Raw genomic sequence first — 19,958 nt, forward strand, 5'->3', positions numbered from 1 at the left:
CACTTTTGATGTTGTGTAGTACAAAGGATGTGTTCACACCTGCTCTGATAATGCCATGAAATAGAAAGATCTGATTAATTTTTAAATGTTTGTTGAACAGAGTTCGAAAAGCATACGGCCAGTCGTTCTTCCTGGCGTCCATTGGAGGTGACGAGGTCGATGCCCCGTTAACAGTCACTGCGCATTTCAATGACTCAGCACTTCTGAGAGATGAGTTGCCAAGAGTGGTGTTCTGGGAACCAGGTAAATATGTCTTCTGAATAGAGTGAGATCCTTTAAAGAGTTCTGCAAATTTCGAAATATGCAAACTGCACATGCACAAGACAACTGTCATTCAAGATACGTCGATGTAGGTTAGACATCCAGGTAATAAGATACACCAAAAGTATTTACTCAAGCAACTGGATATGGTTTTGGAAACGGTCAGACGTTTCGGATAGAATCCACTATCCTTCGTCAGTGACACTGAAGTGATCTGGAAGAAACAGGTCTTTTATACTCTAACTATGAATGAAGATGTCCATTAGGAAACGTTGTTAGACAATTCAGACAGAAGACAATTTGGATTCCAAAGAAGACTCCAGTTGCTTGGGTACATACTTTTTGGTGTAACTGTCATTCAAGCAACTGGATATGATTTTGGAAACAGGCACATGTTTTAGGAAGCATCCACTATCTTTTGTCAGGGACACTGAGCAAGGTCTGTTGATATACAGATTTTACATATCCAGTTGCTTGAGTTACTGTGATCTTAAGTATCTTATTACTAGAATGTATAACCTTCACTTTATGCAAAATGTAATCTTTGCTGAAAGTAAAGCTGTGGTAGGAGACTTCAAAAATGTCATGCTTTGTGTAGGTAACCAGTTCATAAGTCTACAATATAATGATTATCCCATATTTTGTTTCTCAAAAGAATCAACTCCTAAAATTGGTTAATGCCATTTTCACGTAACGTCTTTACTCATTCACATCTTCCTTGTACTGCATGTAATATACTGCTGTAAGGAATTGAATTCATGGTCAATTTACCCTTACCATTGCACACAGAGTCTGAAATGTGGAAGGACGTCCATGGCACCTGCACAGACAGTACCGAAGCTGTAGATTACAACTGGGATGACGGAACGTTCACTGTCGAGGTAAGCAATGTGTGGCAGTATTGAGAATCTTCAGTACTGTTTGTTGAATACTAGAAATAAGAATACGTAGTAACCTACTGCATGAAATCGTGCTTGGCGGATGACGGCCATGGCCATCGAGTTGTGAAGAATGAAGTGGAGGAGATACATGTATGCAACAAGGGTGATTGATTAGATACTAGAAGTGAAAAAACTTTCTGCCAACTAAGCTAACACTGTATATCATAAATCATAAATGATAAAGAATATGGCTTTCTCCTCCGTCATTTGGTTTATAGGACTTTCAAATTATTTCGTACAGATTGTTACGGTTCCCTGAAACGACAACATAGCCCCTTTTTTCTCGGCTTAAAGTCTAAGAAAGCATGTCTACATTTATGAGAGTTACTGAATTTCTCTCCCCTCAGCTCTGCTCCACCACAGCAATACGCACCCACCTCAGCCGCCGCAGTGAGCAGCGTTACTTCTCGGGCACGTCACAGTTCGCTGTCGTCATTATTAACGGAACCTTCCAGAACAAACCACCCTTATCATTGTGAAACATGAGATTAACCGAAATTATCTCTCTCCCCCTCAGCTTTGCTGGACCACAGCGGCACGCACCCACCGCAGCCGCCGCAGTGAGCAGCGATACTTCTCGGGCACGGCACAGTTCGCTGTCGTCATCATTAACGGAACCTTCCAGAACAGGCCGCCTGTGCTGCTGTCTCCACTGCGCATGTCCATGGGCGAGGATGAGGGAACTCTGACTGCTCAACTCGTCGCTAAAGACCCGGAAGATGATGACTTGGTCTTCCGGTTGGCTGAGTTACAGGTACTCTTTCATTATCATTGTGTTTGTCTTTTATTCTATTTTATCTTTTCTGGTTTTGAATGAAGACTTTGTTTTCTGGCTGACTGGACATCTGGTATGTATATTATGATTCATTTTGAAATTCTAATTTTCTTTCATAAATTTTAACAAGGTTATTTTTCTGTCCATGTTCCTGTATGTGCGTGTGTGTGTGTTTGTGTGTGTGTGTCAAATGATAACTTGACAAGGCCAACATGGATGGCTTTATATTGGATATATGAGTAATTCTTGATGATACCTCGACATTTCATTTTACTTTGTTCTGTTTTGTCTAGATGTAGTCCATTTTATCAATATACTTGCAACAGTGGAATACTATTTCCTGATGCCTTCTGTTTGTTGTTTGCCTGCTGTTTGTTGCATGAAGGGTCGACAGAAGTCGGCATGGTTACATCTAATTGGCTATTCAACAAAGTAGCATGTATATACATTAGATACTTCTCATATGGTGTATATGATTCTCATTATGACTCAAAATGTTCCCACTTACTCTATCTCAGCGGGACTCTGGCGATCTGGTTGAATTAGATGAACAAGGCACGCTGCGGTACAAACCAGCCCTGGACTTCTCAGGCTCCAGAGAGATCCCTATAACCATCTCTGAGTCACGTGCGGATGGCAATCCTCTACTCTCCACCACCCTGACGATCGTCATAGATGTCGGAGACGAAAACGACACTCCGCAGCCGTTTGTGGTCCATGAGGGAGAAGAGAAGCTGCAGGGAGCAGGAATCCTCCACCTGACGGTGGAAGAAAACCATCCTGAAAACGTTGACTTCGAGGTGCTGAGGTTCGTTGCGGGTTCCTTCGACGTTGATGCTTACGATGCGCTGACGTTGCACATCAAGGCACCCTCCAATGGAACTATTGCAGTCGGGAAACATGTGAAGGAAATTGCATTCAAAGAACCAAACTGTTCGATGTCTGTGGATGCAAAGAGAAGTGAGTGGGCGGACGTCTTTAACAAGTCTTGGGCTGGTCCTGCCATCCCCTACCCATGTGAGATAGTACTCCCACACGCACCGGATCTACTGAACTGGGCCGTTGCCGCTGTGACCTACACTCCAGACCAACACTTCTTCGGAGAGGATACGGTGAAGTTCTACGCTGCAGATGCGTACGGGGCGATGTCCAAGCTCGTAACTGTTGTCATCCATGTTCTGGAAAACCCTTGTCTGAACGGAGGAAGGTGCGTCGGACCTGAAAGCGATCCTGAATGCCAACACCAGTCGCGCAGTGACGGTTTCCATGACTACACCTGCAACTGTACGGTGGGGTTCGAGGGGAGGCACTGTGAGATCAACCCTAATGACTGCATGCTCGACCCGTGTCCAAAGAACTACACCTGCATCGACCAGGTAATAGATTAGAAGACAAACAGCATTTTGTAGTAGAATGAAGATTATACAACAAAGAGAGAGCTGAAGTTTAAAGACTGATGTTTCCCTAGTTCATACACCTAAGTATCACAGATAAATTCATATTCCTAATGAATTTAGACAAACCTTAGATTGTAAAACATATCTGTTCCTACAACTTCAGTATCACAGTGAGAAGAAGTCAAATTCACTTAGTAGAATATGATTCTTGTGTTGCAATTGGTTGACATTGTATATATTCCATGTATCTGGCAACTATTCTTTTGTTGTAACCTGTACTTAACCCTGTGGGTATATATATATATATATATATGTACAATAAAGGTCTTCATTCATTTATCGACCAGGTGAACGGTTACGTGTGCCACTGTGAGCCTGGCTGGCCCTGTAATGGCCTGACGCTAGGAGAGATCGTGGGGATCACTGTCGGCTGTCTGGTTGCTCTGATCATCCTCATCGTCATCTTCAAGCTGTGGATGAAGAGACGGGCAGAGGCACGTAAAGTCTTGGACAGCCCGTAAGTACATTGTACAAGTTTTTTTCCATTAATTATCCTGTATAAAAGTATATCTATTTTGGCTATGGGTATAAATTTCCTCAGCACAGCGCTACCAAAGTGGGTTGAATCATGTGAAGACAATTAGTAGACATTTGATGGTGACGTGACTGTCATAGTGTTGCTCTCTACCTTGTACGTTGGTCCCTTAAACCTCTTTCTACATATTGGTCATGTACTATACTACTATATGGCCTGACCTTCAGTCAATATTGACCATAGTCGAATCCTAATTGACATCAGCCCTACAGCGTCAACTGTGGCTAAACAGTCCTATACGAGAATTACATAGGGCATGTAGGCGTAGGGAATCTGAATCCATTACTGGAGCTCTTCTAGTATCATGTGTTTTGTACCATGTACATGTATATTTATTTGGACTTTAAATGATGTGCTCTATATTGTTGTTATAGTTCATATGACCCTTACCTTCTATCTCATGACCTCAATGAAAAGCGGCCTGCAGGTCGAGTGGAACTTCTCATGAATAAAGATTCAAACAAACAAGCAAACCCTTGATGCAAACTGTTTTAACTTAAAGATAGGCTTTGATAATTTGTGACAATCCAAGGTTGCTTCAACTGATGTATTATAACTAAAGGTATTATCTATTGAGGCAAACATCCCACTTTTAGTGCATCAATGTTCTTTTGAATTTCAGGGCAGGAAGCAATGTTAATCTTCAGGGTCCCCTAGCACTGCCTCCGGGAGCATTCCTGAACCCGGCGTACGAGAGGATGAACTTCAACAACGTGAGGAATGTCTGGAATGAGGTGGAGGAGGTGCAGTTTCGTCACGTGGTGAGCATGACATGTGTAATGTAGCGTGCGTAGTCCAGTGGTTAGCGGTCCTGCCTCTGGTACTAGAGGTCGTGAGTTTGATTCCAGCTGTGTTGCTCACCTGACATGCACGCTACCGGAAAGGGTTACAGTCCTTAGGACAGGAGGTTAAATCGTGGTCCACTATTCATTGTCTCAGCCATCGAGAGATTGTGTAAACACAGGCTAGTGTATGTCCTGATGCAATTTCTTTGTACATAGGCCAATATATCTCTAACGCTCTTCTGAAAGAAAAACGCATTATTTCTGACACAAACATCATTAATGTTAACTTTGCGACTAAAAGGACAACATGGGTGGAATTCAGGCCAGCAGAGAGGGTGAAATTCTTTGAAATTAGTTATGTGACCATTGATATTATTCTCTGAATTTAATTCTTGCATTCCAGGAACAGGAATGAGAACGTGGTGAGCATGTGTTATTTCTACCTACCTGCCTTATCCTCTTCGCTCCCTTTGGTGGAGCATAAGGCACTGACAAACTTCCTGCAGTCCTTCCTATCTTGGGCCATCCATTTGATCTCATGCCACTGACCTGTCTTACGTACTGCCTTCATCTCCCCTTCTACAGTTCTTCTCCAGGTCCCTAGAGGCCTGCCTCTGTTTCGCTTCCATTGAGGAGTCCATTTGAGGGCGACATAAGGGTGTCTGTTTTTATGCATACGCAGAATGTGTCCCAACTATTTCCAGCGTCTGCGTCTTATCTCATCTACAATGTTGGGTATACCGTGCGCGCTCAGAAACTTCTTTGTTGGAGACTCTCTGCGCCCATCGTATATATCATACATGTGTCATTTCTAGCCTGACTAGAATTGCGCTCCTAGCAGCCGGCCCCACAGTTCTCATTAACCCCAGCCAGCGAGAGATTGTGTAAACACAGGCTAGTGTATGTCCCGATGCAATTTTCCTATAACTACATACATATTAGGCCAATATATCTCTAACGCTCTTCTGAAACAAAAATGCATTATTTCTGGCACAAATATTATTAATGCTATATAACTTTGCTACAAAAAGCACATTTACACATGACTGGAATGCAAGCTAGCAGAGAGGGTGAAAGTCTTAAGTTATGTGACCATTAATATTATTCTCTAAATTCTTGTGTTTCAGGAACTCAAGGAGGCAGCACCGAATGCGAATTCAAAGAAGTTGGAGCCACAACCTCAACTGCTGCTCCCTCAACTGCTGCTCCCCCCAGTGGCTCCAGCCAAAACTGCACCAGATGACTCTGAAGACTTCGGGTCTTTTTACAGCCTGCCCGGAAGTGTCACCTCCGAGACAGATGGCTGAAGATTTCTTTGCCCTTTTGCAAAATGACTGGAGATTTCTATTATGTCTTGCAGATTTTATTCAGTGATTTTCTTTTCAAAAATGAGAGCAAATGTTTAAAATTCTTACAATGTAGATGGCATTGAATTAGTTTTCCTGCAGGCTTGAGTGAACATTATCATATAGATTATGAAAGTAGAATTTGATTGAACTGTATGGTTAGAATTTGTGTGTTACATCATTTCTAGACATGTCATTAGCTCAAGATTAAGAATGCATTCCTTTGCCTAGATAGCTGGTCAACTTAGCTTCATTCAGCTGGCTAAGTGAGAACATGATAACTCATTCTATGCAAGAAAGTTTTTGTAGATAAACAACCTTGGTGTTTATCGCTGCAGATGATTTGATAAAATATCTGATGTTGTCAAAATCTGTAGAGAAAAGCAAAGTACATACTAGTATTCTTCTGTACCAATGAATAATACATTAGAATTCATCATGATTTACTGTTTTTTGTCATACTATACTTGCACTGTTCTGCACTTATAGTGCTAGTTCATAGTATTGTAAACTCAGCAGTAACTTACATACAGTACTCAAGCTATGGACTTTCATACGTTATAAGAAATGCAGCTACAGTTGAAATCATGTACTAGCTGTTGTGACATTGTATCCAATTCTGAATAAATTACTCTTGCTTTGGTGTGTCTGCACAAGCTTATGTGTGTCAACGACTTTTACTTAAGACTGCTATACAGTGTTTTATCCTGGGCTATCAGTATATATTCTTTAAGACATGCTGATATCCTGTAACTTTTATGACATTACAGTGGATTGTTTTTTTTTGGGAACCTGTTACAAAATAAGTTAATGTGCTTTATATATGGAGCTGGGAATCAATCGTCCGCATTTCCGCAACACAGTAGCACGCACAAAGTTTTCTTTTTTAAGAGATCTTATCCAGGCACAAATACTCGTAGTTGAGGAGAAGCATGTCTCAAAAGCACTTACCGCCGCCCCAAAGTCCAACCGCCGCCCCAAAGTCCAACCGCCGCCCCAAAGTCCAACCGCCGCCCCAAAGTCCAACCGCCGCCCCAAAGTCCAACCGCCGCCCCAAAGTCCAACCGCCGCCCCAAAGTCCAACCGCCGCCCCAAAGTCCAACCGCCGCCCCAAAGTCCAACCGCCGCCCCAAAGTCCAACCGCCGCCCCAAAGTCCAACCGCCGCCCCAAAGTCCAACCGCCGCCCCAAAGTCCAACCGCCGCCCCAAAGTCCAACCGCCGCCCCAAAGTCCAACCGCCGCCCCAAAGTCCAACCGCCGCCCCAAAGTCCAACCGCCGCCCCAAAGTCCAACCGCCGCCCCAAAGTCCAACCGCCGCCCCAAAGTCCAACCGCCGCCCCAAAGTCCAACCGCCGCCCCAAAGTCCAACCGCCGCCCCAAAGTCCAACCGCCGCCCCAAAGTCCAACCGCCGCCCCAAAGTCGCAGGAATGGGATCCTAGCTAGCAAACCTACCCACCCACCCTTTTAATTCCAAACAGAGAAAGTGCTTCCTTGCTTTTACATGCTTTTTGTGGCACAATTCATGATAGAAGAAACTTATTATTGATTTAGACCATTCATTTAAGCCAGTTTATTTTTAAAAAATAACAAAATTTTGTTTGCCTTTCAAACATATGATAAATTTTGACAACAGTCAGTCCTCTTGATTGTAAGCTTTCAATGAAGCAATCTCACATAAATTATTCTAATCCTCAAAGAGGCTTCTATCAGGATGAAATGGTACTGCAGGAAACTGCATATGTATGGCTGAATTTGCCTTGAAAAGTAAAAGTGGTATCCAAATCCACGTGCAGCCCATGTCCTTCCAATATGTTCTACTATGGAATTCTAAAAGCACACATCTAAAAATCTCACCTTTATGAATATAAGTCCATAAAAACTAACCTTGAGAGGATAACCCTTCTCCTTAATGGTCCAACAGTCCATTTCATACTGCTCTCAGTGACCTTTGACTCAAAAATCAACCTAATTACACAACTTGGACCTACTTCCCCAAGTGGTCTCCCATCGCTTTCCAGACAGAAGTTTTCTTGACAGAACCAGTTAAAGACCCAATATGGAAAACATTTTGTAAAATTATAGATTAAAGATAAGAAATTCCAGGGCAAGCTCCTTGGGGACCAATGCTAACTTTGACCTTCATTCTTCCCAAAACCTATCCACATTAGTCTATAATCACAATCAATACAAAGGTCTGAAGTTTCACTGACTACAAATATCCAGAAACACAAATAGACACACCCCTCTTGGTGAATGGCATTATAACCGCACTCAAACTAAGGGAATAGTCGGATACGGTAATCTCCAAGCAGATCCTACGGTAGCATAAGACTGGCAGAGGAGTGAAGCCGGCTTAGGAGTGTGTTTTGCTACCTGAACAGAGGCTTACCAGTGGCCTGAGAAGTAAACCAAGCAGATGTAGGTGGGGGACATTGTGGCCAAACTGGCCCTGCAGCTCCAGGGCATGCTGCAAGGGGGCCCAAACCTATACAACTTTCAACTTACATTTAACCCTATTCAGACCGGGGGGGGGGCTAGCTCTAAATGTTATGAAGTAGATTTCTAGCGAGGTCAACGCCCATGAAGCCGGTTCTTTCAAATGCAGAGTAACCAATTAACGCCAGACCGGTGGCACGCGAGGGCCAGGGAGGAATGTTTCACACCTATTGTCCGTCGATTACTAGCTGTTAAATACCGTCAATACATTACAAAGGACATCTTTGTGGGGCTTCCTTTAGTTTGCAGCATGTATTTTTATGAGCTGGTCCCTTTGAATGCTGGTTATATAGAATAGAAGGACGGACTGAATAATCAGCAAACAACACGACTTGAGTGCATAACGCATATATTTGACAACTTACTACAGCCGTTGTACACCGGGTCATCAGAGACGTCTCTTTACCTTGTTACAAGGTACAAGTTGTAAGTTGTAGAACTACGTACTGTTTTTATTTTTGTGAATGCAAGGAAATAGCACTGAAACATAGGGTGACACGTACTAAAAGTCACAACTTTTTGGGGTGACAACATTTTTGGGGAGTGACAAGAAGCGAAACATTTCAGTTACAAAAGTACGACCGTATAGTGATAAAAAGTAAAATATTGAACAAAGAAAACTTTTTAAAAAAGTTTAAAAAATTGCAACACGTCAGGTTCGAACTCTGGTCCAAAAGTTAGAAGTCCAATCACTAGTCAACTACGCCACGAAGCCTTGAGATTCAAGTTGACGAAAAAATAGAACTAAAGTGACAAAGCGCGTAATAAAAGAGACGGAAGTAAACTGTAGGCTCGTCATTTCAAAAAGTTTAATGGCACGAAAACTCGCTACAGTCCCGTCACCTTTTGATCACCAAAGTAAACTTTTTAAACTGATATCTGCAGTTGTTTGCGAGCAAGTAAAGCTCCCGCACGGTGCAAAATGACGAACAATAATGCCTGCTTGATTTGAGTTCACGGCATTTGCATGATAAGCAAGGGTGCGAAAAGCTCGCAGTTATCGCCCAATGTCAGTGACCTGCCAGCACCTAGTAGTATTTGATTGGTCCTCGCTAGAAACTACTGAATGTCAAATAGTCTACACGGGGGGGGCTGGGGGGGCTTTTGAGGCCCACGCCAACTTCGATGTCCTATAACGCCAGAACGCCTTACGCAAAAGCCACCAAATTTGGTGAGTTTTCCCAAAATATTGTTGGCAACAATTTTGCGAAGTTTGACAAATTTTCCATTTTTCCGTGTTGCCATGGCAACCGTTTGCTGACAGGCAGTTTTGCCAAAAATCACTATTTTTGGTTCTAACAATGAATTTTTCACATTTATTTGCTATATTACTGCTATTTTGTTACATAAATAAAATCTTATATTATTTAGCATATCTTTCAAAATTATATATGCATAAATTATGCTAATTTGATGACGTCATCAACCCAAAATCCAAGATGGCGGACCGTATGGCCAGATCAAGAATAACAAGCTTATTTTCCCTTAAAATTTGTAACTACCTGGTATTTTTTCATCAAAAACCATCTAAATGAATGAATTTAGTCTATTTCCATTGCCCTTTGTGATTATTTTTTGCAAAAAAAGAAGTTTTAAAAATTCAAGGTGGTGGATATAATATGGCGGAGCCTATCTCGTATCTTAGATGTGCATGACGTCATTTTATGACGTCATTATGACGTCATCGATGTTGCTATTGGCAATACAAGTCGTAATAAACATTATTATTCTGTTATCTGCACTTATTGTTACATTTTTGTAGTATAACTTGAAGTTTTCTGAGAATACCCTTTTTTCATAGGTCCGGCCAATCTAATCAAATTGATGACGTCATAATTACGTCATCTTACGTCAACGTAACGTCAAACGTCAAATACTTGTCAGATATTATGTCGATATAATGTCCTGAAAATTTGGTGGCCTTACGGCACGTCGTTCGAGAGTTAGAGGACTTAGAAGTGGAGGGCCTCAAAAGCCCCCCCCCCCCCTCGGTCCAGGGATGACCAAAAAAGCCCGGTCTGAATAGGGTTAAGGGTATGTGTCAAAAAAAATCAAGACCACAGCATGTACAAGGCCAAACACGCTAAAATAAAAAGGCCCGCTGCAGTGTCAATAGCCTGACTAAAATCGCGCCCCTAGCGGCCGGCCCTACGATTGCCGCAACTGGGGAGGGGGTAATTAAGCCCAGCCAGCGAGAGCTTGTGTAAACACAGGCTACAGTGTCAAGTTTAATTTCTTTTTTGTACTGTGTCGCTTGTATCGCTGGGCCCTAGCAGTTGCACCAAGGAGGTTGCACCTAGCCTCCATAGCAGGCTCTCTCGGGACTTTTTTTGGCTCATAATACACTTTTGCTGGCCATTTTTGTACTGGGTCGCTGATTGCTGGCTTTCTCTGACTACCGGGCCGGTACATGTTCATAGATATGGATGGAATTTGGATGTGTTAGGACTTATCAACGTGGCACAGGACATCTACATAATATTATATCATTGTGAAGGAAACGTGTTATTTATGACCTAATATTCCATGGTCTTGTCATTGAAATGTCTTAAATGTTATCATTCTTAATTTTAAATGGTCACATTAACGAAAACAAAGGCAAATAAGCTTTAAAAATTCAAACCCTTTGCGAGCCTTCCACCATTTCCCCATTCCCGAAAAGACGGAAATTTGGCAATTTGGCGGTCGTCTTAGCCACTTTTCTGGACGCGACCGGGAGCGGTACTGCAGATTAGGCTCTCATGGGGTATGTAGTCCGGACCTTTATGATGTGAAAATTTACATGAAAGTAGGCTTCTAGCCAGTGAAAACCTTCCAATATATGCCCTAACATCATTACACACATCTAGAAGGCCTTATAAGACGCCAGTTGACATAGAAAGGATAGATTTTAAGCACCACGTGAGGAGCCCATGTAACACCATGTCCGCCCGTCGAAGCGCCACCTACATTCGTGTATACATCATACCTTGTGTGTTATGAGTAGGTTAATGATAAATGTTGACATTTTCCGATATCCACCAAAAGCTATAGCCTTTAACTTAACTTTCCGTTTGCTTATAAAGGGTTAGAGACTTCCAAAGAAGCTTGGTCTTCAATCGGAAAACATTACGATCTTCCAACTTGCCAACATCTGCTTGGAGTACTTAAAACACATTCGTGCTGTAGTATACGTTGTGTATATCTTTTTCTTTGTATATCATACCCAGAAGTAAAGTCTTAACACGACGGAAGTGCCCATATTTCTGAATAATTCTAGCTAAATAATTCTAGCTTTACCGTCCCCTAACAGATTGTAAAACGACTGTTCGGTCCAGCATCATTTACACAATGCTAGAAATATATCAGTATTGCTAACGTTATATATGTATATGTCACAGTAGAGATCACGATCCAATAGAATCGTCGATTCTCCTAGGAGAGATCGCGATCAGAGCTGGTCCTAGGGCCAACTCCGATCGGGGTCTCTCCTAGGAGAATCGGCGATTCTACTAGTATAGATTGCGATCGGGATCTCTCCTAGGGCCAACTCCTAGCCAAACTCAAATGATAATATTAAAGATATGGGATTCAGACTGCGATCGGGATTACTGGATCGTGATCTCTACTGTGACATATACACATATGTTAACACACACACACACACACACACACACATATACATATATGTATGTACTCCCTTTTTAGAACCCACCAGTAGTTATGATATGGTACTAGTAGTCGGGTCCTAGATAGAAGGCAGTACTTGTTTGCGGATTTTGCACTGTACATGTATTTCGGACGCATCTTAAACCGACTCTATACCATGCATCACTGTAAGAAGAGCATTCGTAAACAAGAAAAACACCTTAAGACGATTTCGGTGTCGTCATCTTGCAATGTCCCTATAGTGGAAAGCAGTGCAATGCACACAGACTGACGAAAGGACACCAAAGTCACTGGTACGCTAACTGCAATGCAGAAAACAGATCGATAGGCGTCGCTGCTACACCGTGTACTTCCCTGCAACATCCTCATCCTCCAAGCAGAGGTTTGGCTACGTACGGCCGTTTCTGACGTGTTTCATACGTTTTTGTCAGGCTTTCTACTAGTATTCTTTTCTTCATTCAAGGCCAACAAAAACGCCTAAAAACACGTCAAAATGGCAGAAGCCGAACCTCTTTGCTTTCAGAGAAATGATAATCTATTGGAAGCAACTAGTATCTCACTGTACTTTCTGAATGTTTCTGATCGACCAGGATACACCTTTCTCATGCGGCGGCCATGACAAATCTAAAACGAGTTCAATGAGGCAAACAAAAGACTGTCCATCATGATTAGCAGTTCATCCAATGATAGCCTGCCAATTAGGAAATCGACCAATACGAGAATGGCTGCATGTCAGTCAAATATTTGCATTATTATATCTTTATTTTGCATCTCTTAAAGGACTATGGGATCAGTCTACACTACTCTAAATAGCTACATCTTTCAGTGCATAACACTAGTTATAATATTTATTATTTTATCTTATATCGTGACAATGTGTGGTTTGGGAGCTGGTTTTAGAAATAAGTTCTGTCTGTTTGCCTCGTTGACCTCGTCTTCGATCTATCATGGCCGCCGCGTGAGAAAGGTGTATTGGGTAATGACTGATGTGGCCATTTTCTTTAGAACACGCAAGGATTTCATCAGTAAAATTTAAGTCAGTGTGGCCTTACATGTATGTGCACACACACACACACACACACACATACACACACACACACACAACCTACATGACATGTGCATGCAAACATACAAATGTACTCACACCGGTGCAAACACATGTATACATTTTTCTTATGGCAATATTAATCTTGCCACCTTTTCAAACTTTACTAAATGAGACACACAACAACGACACTTCCAGACAAGAGTTACAACAAAACTTTAAATATATTTTCATTTCATTATCTACCAATATTGTTCAAAAATCTATCTCCAGGATCATTGATATATGATAAAAACTCTGGGAAGATTACGCCTAAAACTAGACATTTTTACAACAGCAACAACAGTGGAAGGAACAAGTACACCCCTCCAACGGAAGTATGGGCACAGTACAGAAACCAGATATATATATATATATATATTTATGTATATGTATATTTAGCATAGCCTTGTCTACTTCAGCATAACCTGTCGAACTTTGAACAACGTAAGTGGACCGTCGAACAACGATCAAACATCTCAGTTCAACTACTCTTTCTCTCTTCAGTACATGTAGCTGCTGCAACACACCTCCAAATTTGTGTCTCACTGGTGCCCAAACAGGGCAACAACACTTCCAGAAAAAAAAACAATACTTTCTGGAAACAAAGAAGGGATGTTTTCTTCCTATACCATCTTAATTCCAAACACTACTACCACTGTTTCTTAAGGTTACGCCATCTTAGAATAGCTACTACCAAACAGGAAGTATTATTTGTTTTTGCGTATTTTTTTTTTTTACAACATCCACCATAATAATTTCATTTCTTTGTGCAAAAATACGGGTCTGGAAGAAAGCAGGTGCAGAAGAGAAAAAAGGCTCTCTAGGTGCTACGTCAGTATTCTACCATCACAGCCATTTGACGAGAAATTGGCAACATTGCAGATTAGGTAACGGTTCTGCCTCAAAACCAGAAGAATTCCAAAATCTTTCTTTAATACACGTACCTCTGATGTAGAAAATTGGAGGAAAACTACTGAACGGTTAGCAACAGAGGTTGGCTACATTACATCTGAGGACCTTCTTTTCCCACCATATATACAAAACAATGCTATGGAGTGAAGTACAAACTATGAATGCTCAGTCCATTCCCAAAAGGAAAAGACAAATGGTTAAGTTTTTTTGTGGCTTGATAAAAATGGAAAATCCCCAAATGTTTACTTTAAGGACATTGTGGTGAAAATTCGCAATTTTTCCTTCGGGAATGCAGGAGTAACATTGCCTTGCCAGTTCTACATATGCAAAACATTACAGAGCACAAATGAACACTACTACACTAGAACCCCCTCCTCACTACACAGAGCTAGAAAAATGGTCTACAAAATAAAAATTCAACACAGACGCCTTTCCAATTGCACAGACTCTCCTGGAACGCACAAAATTTAGAAACAGGCTACGCTACCTCACCTAAACTCAGGGGGAAAAGTTAGCACAATGACACAATCGAAGCCTATTCCCTTGGGTACTTATTGTACAAGTCTGTTCTTCTCCATATACAAGAATAGGTACACAAATCTATGATAATCAAATATGACACTAAGAATAAAACAGTGTGGACTGACTGCTACACATGGAGGCACATTGTTTTCTACGTTCAAACTAATCATTTGCTTGCCTTCGCAACCTGTAAGCCTCAAGAAACCACGAACATTCCTCTTTGAATTTTTCAAATGTACAACAATGGGGGAGCTTAGGGTCGCCATGGGGAATTGCTAGCTCACAGTTGAAGGTGAATCTTCCAAAAATAAACTTTTCCAACTACTGATACCAGAAGAAAAGTGTTTTTGTCAATTGAACGCTCCAATTTTGAGCCTCAAACCAATTTTTCGGTTTTAGCGGTTGTCAACGTGTTGGGAAGGGAAACAGTGGTAGGCCTTTCTTAGTTTACAAAGGATTAGTTTCCATACTATGTGCATCTTTTGCTTTCTTGTGAAAGAAAAACCAATTTCTAAGAAAATGTCGGCTTAACATCCTCCCTGTTGCTTAACCCTGTCACCAATACAAACTTGGTACCAGATGGCCAGGTCAGCAGGGGGACAGTTAAAAAGAAGTGGACAATCAAGAGGCTGACATAAGAGGGTGGTTTGGCCGGACGCTTACAGAGAGAGGAGGCAATCGGTCAATTATGGACAAGACAGTGTGTGGCTTACTTTAACAAGGTAAGAAACAATGTTCCACTGGCCAGCAGACGGACATGCATGTCAGAATTCGTGGGAAGGATCTAATCCCCAAGCAGATCCTACGGTAGCATAAGATAGTATCAAAAGCTGGCAGAGGAGTGAAGCCGGCTTAGGAGTGTGTTTCGCTACCGGGGCAAATGTACACCTTTTGGCCACCTACACTCCTTGGCCAGTTTGGTACTATCTTATGCCATTGTGGGATCTGCTTGGAGATCAGGAAGGATCCCTTCTTAGGGTCTCCTGTGGTGCACCGTGGTTATGTCGGCTTTCGAAGCGGTTTCTCGGAGTTGGAGCGAAAATTGTTGGTCTCGTTGTTGTAAACTTCGCACAGGAGGTCTACTAATGAACAGCCGATTATGATAACTAGTTTTCATATTCTCAACATTGCATCAACTTCAGCATAGATAAATTTGGGGAGGGCCGAGTCAAACAACCACTTCGAAAACTGGCGTAACAACAAGACGTATCTGGCTGAGTTATCCTACTTTAACCCCCTTTCTGCTGCAGTAGCCAAATGGCACTAAATCTGTGTTGGTTACAGGTTTAGGCAGCAGAAAGAGGGTTAACAACACCCTTCCCTGCTTACTACCTTTGAAAACAGTATGAAAACACAGCCGAAATGAGTCAAAGATTTTTTGTTTCATCTCCCTGACTTAAAACTTGAGCTCTGACACCCCGCTAGTGGGTTGACCTGTTCCACTTTTCACTAGAATCGATAATAACGTCCTGCTGCCATGGAAAAGTGCGGCCGTCGTACGTCGGGAAAAGAAGCGACAGCCTTGCGGTTTCACCCGGCCCGGCAGGTCCTACGACAGCGGTGTGTGGACTCTTGGAGGAAAACCGTGGGAACGTGCGACGGTGTAGTTAGCATCTGACATGGTGGCAAGAATTCCTTACAATCGCCTCGAACAATACTGAAAAGGTGGGCAACACTACGATACGTAGTCCGCCGTTCATGTTTACTACTAAGAGATGGCTGCGAGTTGTTGTTGTTGTTGTTGTTGTTGTTGTTGAACCTTCTGGCCAGTTTTGTTCCCCCCTGTTCTGCGACCGCGTTGGCGCCCCATCAGAAATCGTGGAACTCCTTTGCACACTTTTCTGTTGCGGAGATGCGGAGAGGTTCCTCTTCATAGTCATCAAAGTTACTGGAGTCCCCGGGACCTTTGCACTTGGGGATGAAGGGAGCTTCGACCTGCACGGACAAGGAAACACAGACAAACCCTTACAAGTTACAGCCAAAACGTCTTGCCTCCACTCTCTGCTGCCAAGACGCAGGAATGGACAACAAGACTTCACAAGTCCAATCTTTCAAACAATCAGGGCAATGATGTAGATTCATTACTGCAAAACTTGATATACATTGTATCAACAGTGCCTACAGTGTAATACAATATATTAGCAAACTATCATAGAGAGCATTTTCTGATTAAAAATTTCAAGATTCTTTTAATCAATGCCTATTTCATTGCTTTATGGTCTGAAAAAAATTGTTTCAAGACACAAATTGTGTTATACAAATGAGAGTCAAAACAAACAAAGCTGGCAAAAGAAAAACTTGTTAATCACAGTGCAGAAGAAGAGGAGTTAGAAGGAGAGAACACTGCAAACAACAGACTGAAGCTGGTTGTGATGTCCCTAAGTGGTAGATGCAGGGCTCTAGCCAGCGTCCGTTTTCTCGTCAATTGACGGGAATTTGCTGCGTGTGACGGAAATTTCTTTAAACCAATCCGTCAACCTTGACGGACAAAAATTTGTGGTGGAAGCTACAGGCGACTTGGGGACGCTGTCCACGGCCGTAAAAGCCACACACTGTTTGTTTTGCTATTGTTATGATTGTTGACCTAGTGTGTCGGCGCCCTTTCGCATACGATAATCTCATTAAAAACCCGTTTTTCAAGGTCTCAGTTCCGTCTTTCTAACTTACTTTTCGCAGTTTTCGCAACAATGGGAATTGGCTGATGGAAAAAAAAAATTGAGCTGGCTTGAGCCATGGGTAGATGTCTTCACGATGTCTTTACTTTAGGATGAAACTATGTTTGAACTGTAAATCAAGTTATGTTGGCAGGGCTTAATTTCGCAGTAGACGAGGAAAGGTTTTCAAACATTCTCAAAGCAGAAGTTCGGCTCTGGCTGTTTTACGCATTTTTTGTTGGGCTGTCTATTTTATGCCCTTTTTCTTACGTCTGTTTTTGAAACATTTAAGTTAACACTTTGAATAATGTGCAGTACAGGTGTAATACATTGTAAATGTGGTGGAAAGGTTATTACTACTTTTGAGGTATACAACACACTACTGATGCCTTATTTCTGAGAAATCTTAAGAAGGTAGGTCAGTACTTTTGAAAAATTGTGATGTAGACTTGTACTGGTATTGTCGAGATTCTCCTTCGTTGTAGAGATTCCATCAATTTAAAGATTCTACCACATACTGTACTTTACTTTATCTATTCTAAGGCTGCAGTTTTCACTGCATGGAAAAACATGGCAGGGCCTTTATCTCCCAACACAGATGATCCTCTTTCTTCTTTCTGAAGGCCCCTTCACACGAGAGCAAGAATGAGCCAGAATGCCTATTCCTGTGAATTCATAGTGTATTCTAGAAATGACCGCATTCTACGGCATTCCAACATTATTCAAAACATTCTTATCTCATTTGATGGAGAACCGAAACGGCAAGCCACTTCGAATCCTGCCAGAATGTGGCCAAAAGAAATCTGGAATGCAGTGAGATTTCTAAAATACACTACGAATTCCCAGGAATAGAAAATGATTTTCATTCTGACGGCATTTTGTCCCATTCCTTTTCATGTGAAGGGGATATAAGGTCCATTTGGAATTCCCACCCGAATGGCCCCAAATGTGGCACAAATTTTGCAAATACTTCATTCCGGCCAGTTCTGCTTGATTCCTGCTAATTCAGTTTCAGTGTGAAGACCCTATAACATATACATGTGCAGGGCTCGAAATACTGGGTGCATGTGCACCCAGGTGCACTCAAAATTGGAGTTGTGCACCCAATTATTTTCTGTGGGTGCACAGGGTGCACCCAAATATTTTCTTAGGTTTATGTATGTAAATATATCAAAGTATACTAGTACATTGTATCATCATATTCTTGACATCTATGTGTTAGAAAGATAATAAATATGTATGTAATGGTACTTGTTTAAGAATTTGATAGCTTGTAACTAAGTTTTATTGGGGAGGTAAATACTCGAATTTAAGTGGTGCACCCAAAAATTTTTTGGTGCACCCAATTTTTTAACCTAATCCCAAAAATGAATTTCGAGCCCTGCATGTGCATGTAATGGAGATGTATGAGAGGGCAATGCACACAAGTGGGGTTAGGTGGTGACAAACTCAGGAAAAGTGCAGCAGCAGCATCGGCCAGATTACAAAAAAACACACTTGTAATATCACACAACTCAAAAAACAAAACAAAAAAAAGCCGGTAATAAACCATATGTAAAAAAAATCATTTCTTAACGGTGATTTTAAGGCGCAAAGCAAGAAGGGATCTTATAAAAACGTGAGGAGGGTATAGTTCCACGCAGAAGTTAACGTAACCAAACCAGTGACAGCAGCGTTTCAACTCACGTCGCACTGTAACCAAAGAAGAGAAAACAGGGTATCAAGGGTGAATTAACAGAATTATGCCTTCTACAGGTCACTTCAGGGTTCTCACCAGTAAAGGTGGGCATAAGGGGCACCTATGCTGTGATTTGTATCATCTATGCTGTGACTTGGATCCCGTGTTGAGTTTGGATCACCTATGCTGTGATTTGGATCCCCTACGCTGTGTTTCGGATCCCATATGCTGAGTTTGGATCCCCTACGCTGTGATTTGGATCCCCTATGCTGAGATTTGGATCCCCTACGCTGAAATTGGATCCCTATGCTGTGATTTAGATCCCCTACGTTGTGATTTGGATCCCCTATGCTGTGATTTGGATCCCATATGTTGTGATTTGGAGTCTGTGCTGAGTTTGGATCCCCTGTGCTGAGTTTGGATCCCCTATACTGTAATTTGGATCCCCTATGCTGTAATTTGCATAATTTATGCTGTGATTTGGATCCCCTATGCCGAGATTTGTATCCTCTAAGCTGTGATTTGGATCCCCTAAGCTGAAAATTGGATCCCCTAAGCTGAAAATTGGATCCCCTACACTGTGATTTCTATCCCCTATGCTGTGATTTGGATCCCCTATGCTGTGATTTGGATCCCCTATGCTGTGATTTGGATACCCTTCACTGTGATTTGGATCCCCTTCACTGTGATTTGGATCCCCAATGCTCTGATTTTGATCCCCTATGCTATGATTTGGATCTTCTACGCTGTCAGTTGGATCTCTTATGCTAAAATTTGTATCCCCTATGCTGTGATTTGGATCCCCTACACTGAGATCTGAAGTGTAGGGGGCTTTTCTATTGTCTTGTAATGGTTGTAAA

General features: G+C 42.0%; 3 protein-coding genes across 3 annotated transcripts in view; 2 read left to right on the plus strand and 1 right to left on the minus strand.

The window, feature by feature from the left end:
- Nucleotides 1–6,759, plus strand: part of LOC118431579 — a 35,232-nt gene extending 28,473 nt beyond the window's left edge. The window contains exons 35-41 of the mRNA XM_035842821.1: nt 101–243; nt 1,051–1,142; nt 1,720–1,956; nt 2,496–3,353; nt 3,722–3,891; nt 4,592–4,730; nt 5,882–6,759. Coding sequence (XP_035698714.1) covers nt 101–243; nt 1,051–1,142; nt 1,720–1,956; nt 2,496–3,353; nt 3,722–3,891; nt 4,592–4,730; nt 5,882–6,061 — 1,819 coding nt within the window. The 3' untranslated portion in view covers nt 6,062–6,759. The remainder of the gene's footprint in view (nt 1–100; nt 244–1,050; nt 1,143–1,719; nt 1,957–2,495; nt 3,354–3,721; nt 3,892–4,591; nt 4,731–5,881) is intronic.
- Nucleotides 6,760–7,032: 273 nt separating this feature from the next.
- Nucleotides 7,033–7,569, plus strand: LOC118431581 (non-classical arabinogalactan protein 31-like). Its single transcript, XM_035842822.1, has one exon. The coding sequence runs from the start codon at nt 7,033–7,035 to the stop codon at nt 7,567–7,569; it is 537 nt and encodes a 178-aa protein (XP_035698715.1).
- A 5,973-nt stretch (nt 7,570–13,542) lies between these two features.
- The window catches only part of LOC118431338 (cAMP-dependent protein kinase catalytic subunit alpha-like), a 28,099-nt gene continuing 21,683 nt past the window's right edge, over nt 13,543–19,958 (minus strand). The window contains 2 exon segments of the mRNA XM_035842458.1: nt 13,543–16,667; nt 16,669–16,701. Of these exon segments, the coding sequence (XP_035698351.1) occupies nt 16,374–16,667; nt 16,669–16,701 (327 nt within the window). The 3' untranslated portion in view covers nt 13,543–16,373.

Source organism: Branchiostoma floridae, chromosome 15 (genome assembly GCF_000003815.2).
Source record: "Branchiostoma floridae strain S238N-H82 chromosome 15, Bfl_VNyyK, whole genome shotgun sequence".
NCBI lineage: Eukaryota > Metazoa > Chordata > Leptocardii > Amphioxiformes > Branchiostomatidae > Branchiostoma > Branchiostoma floridae.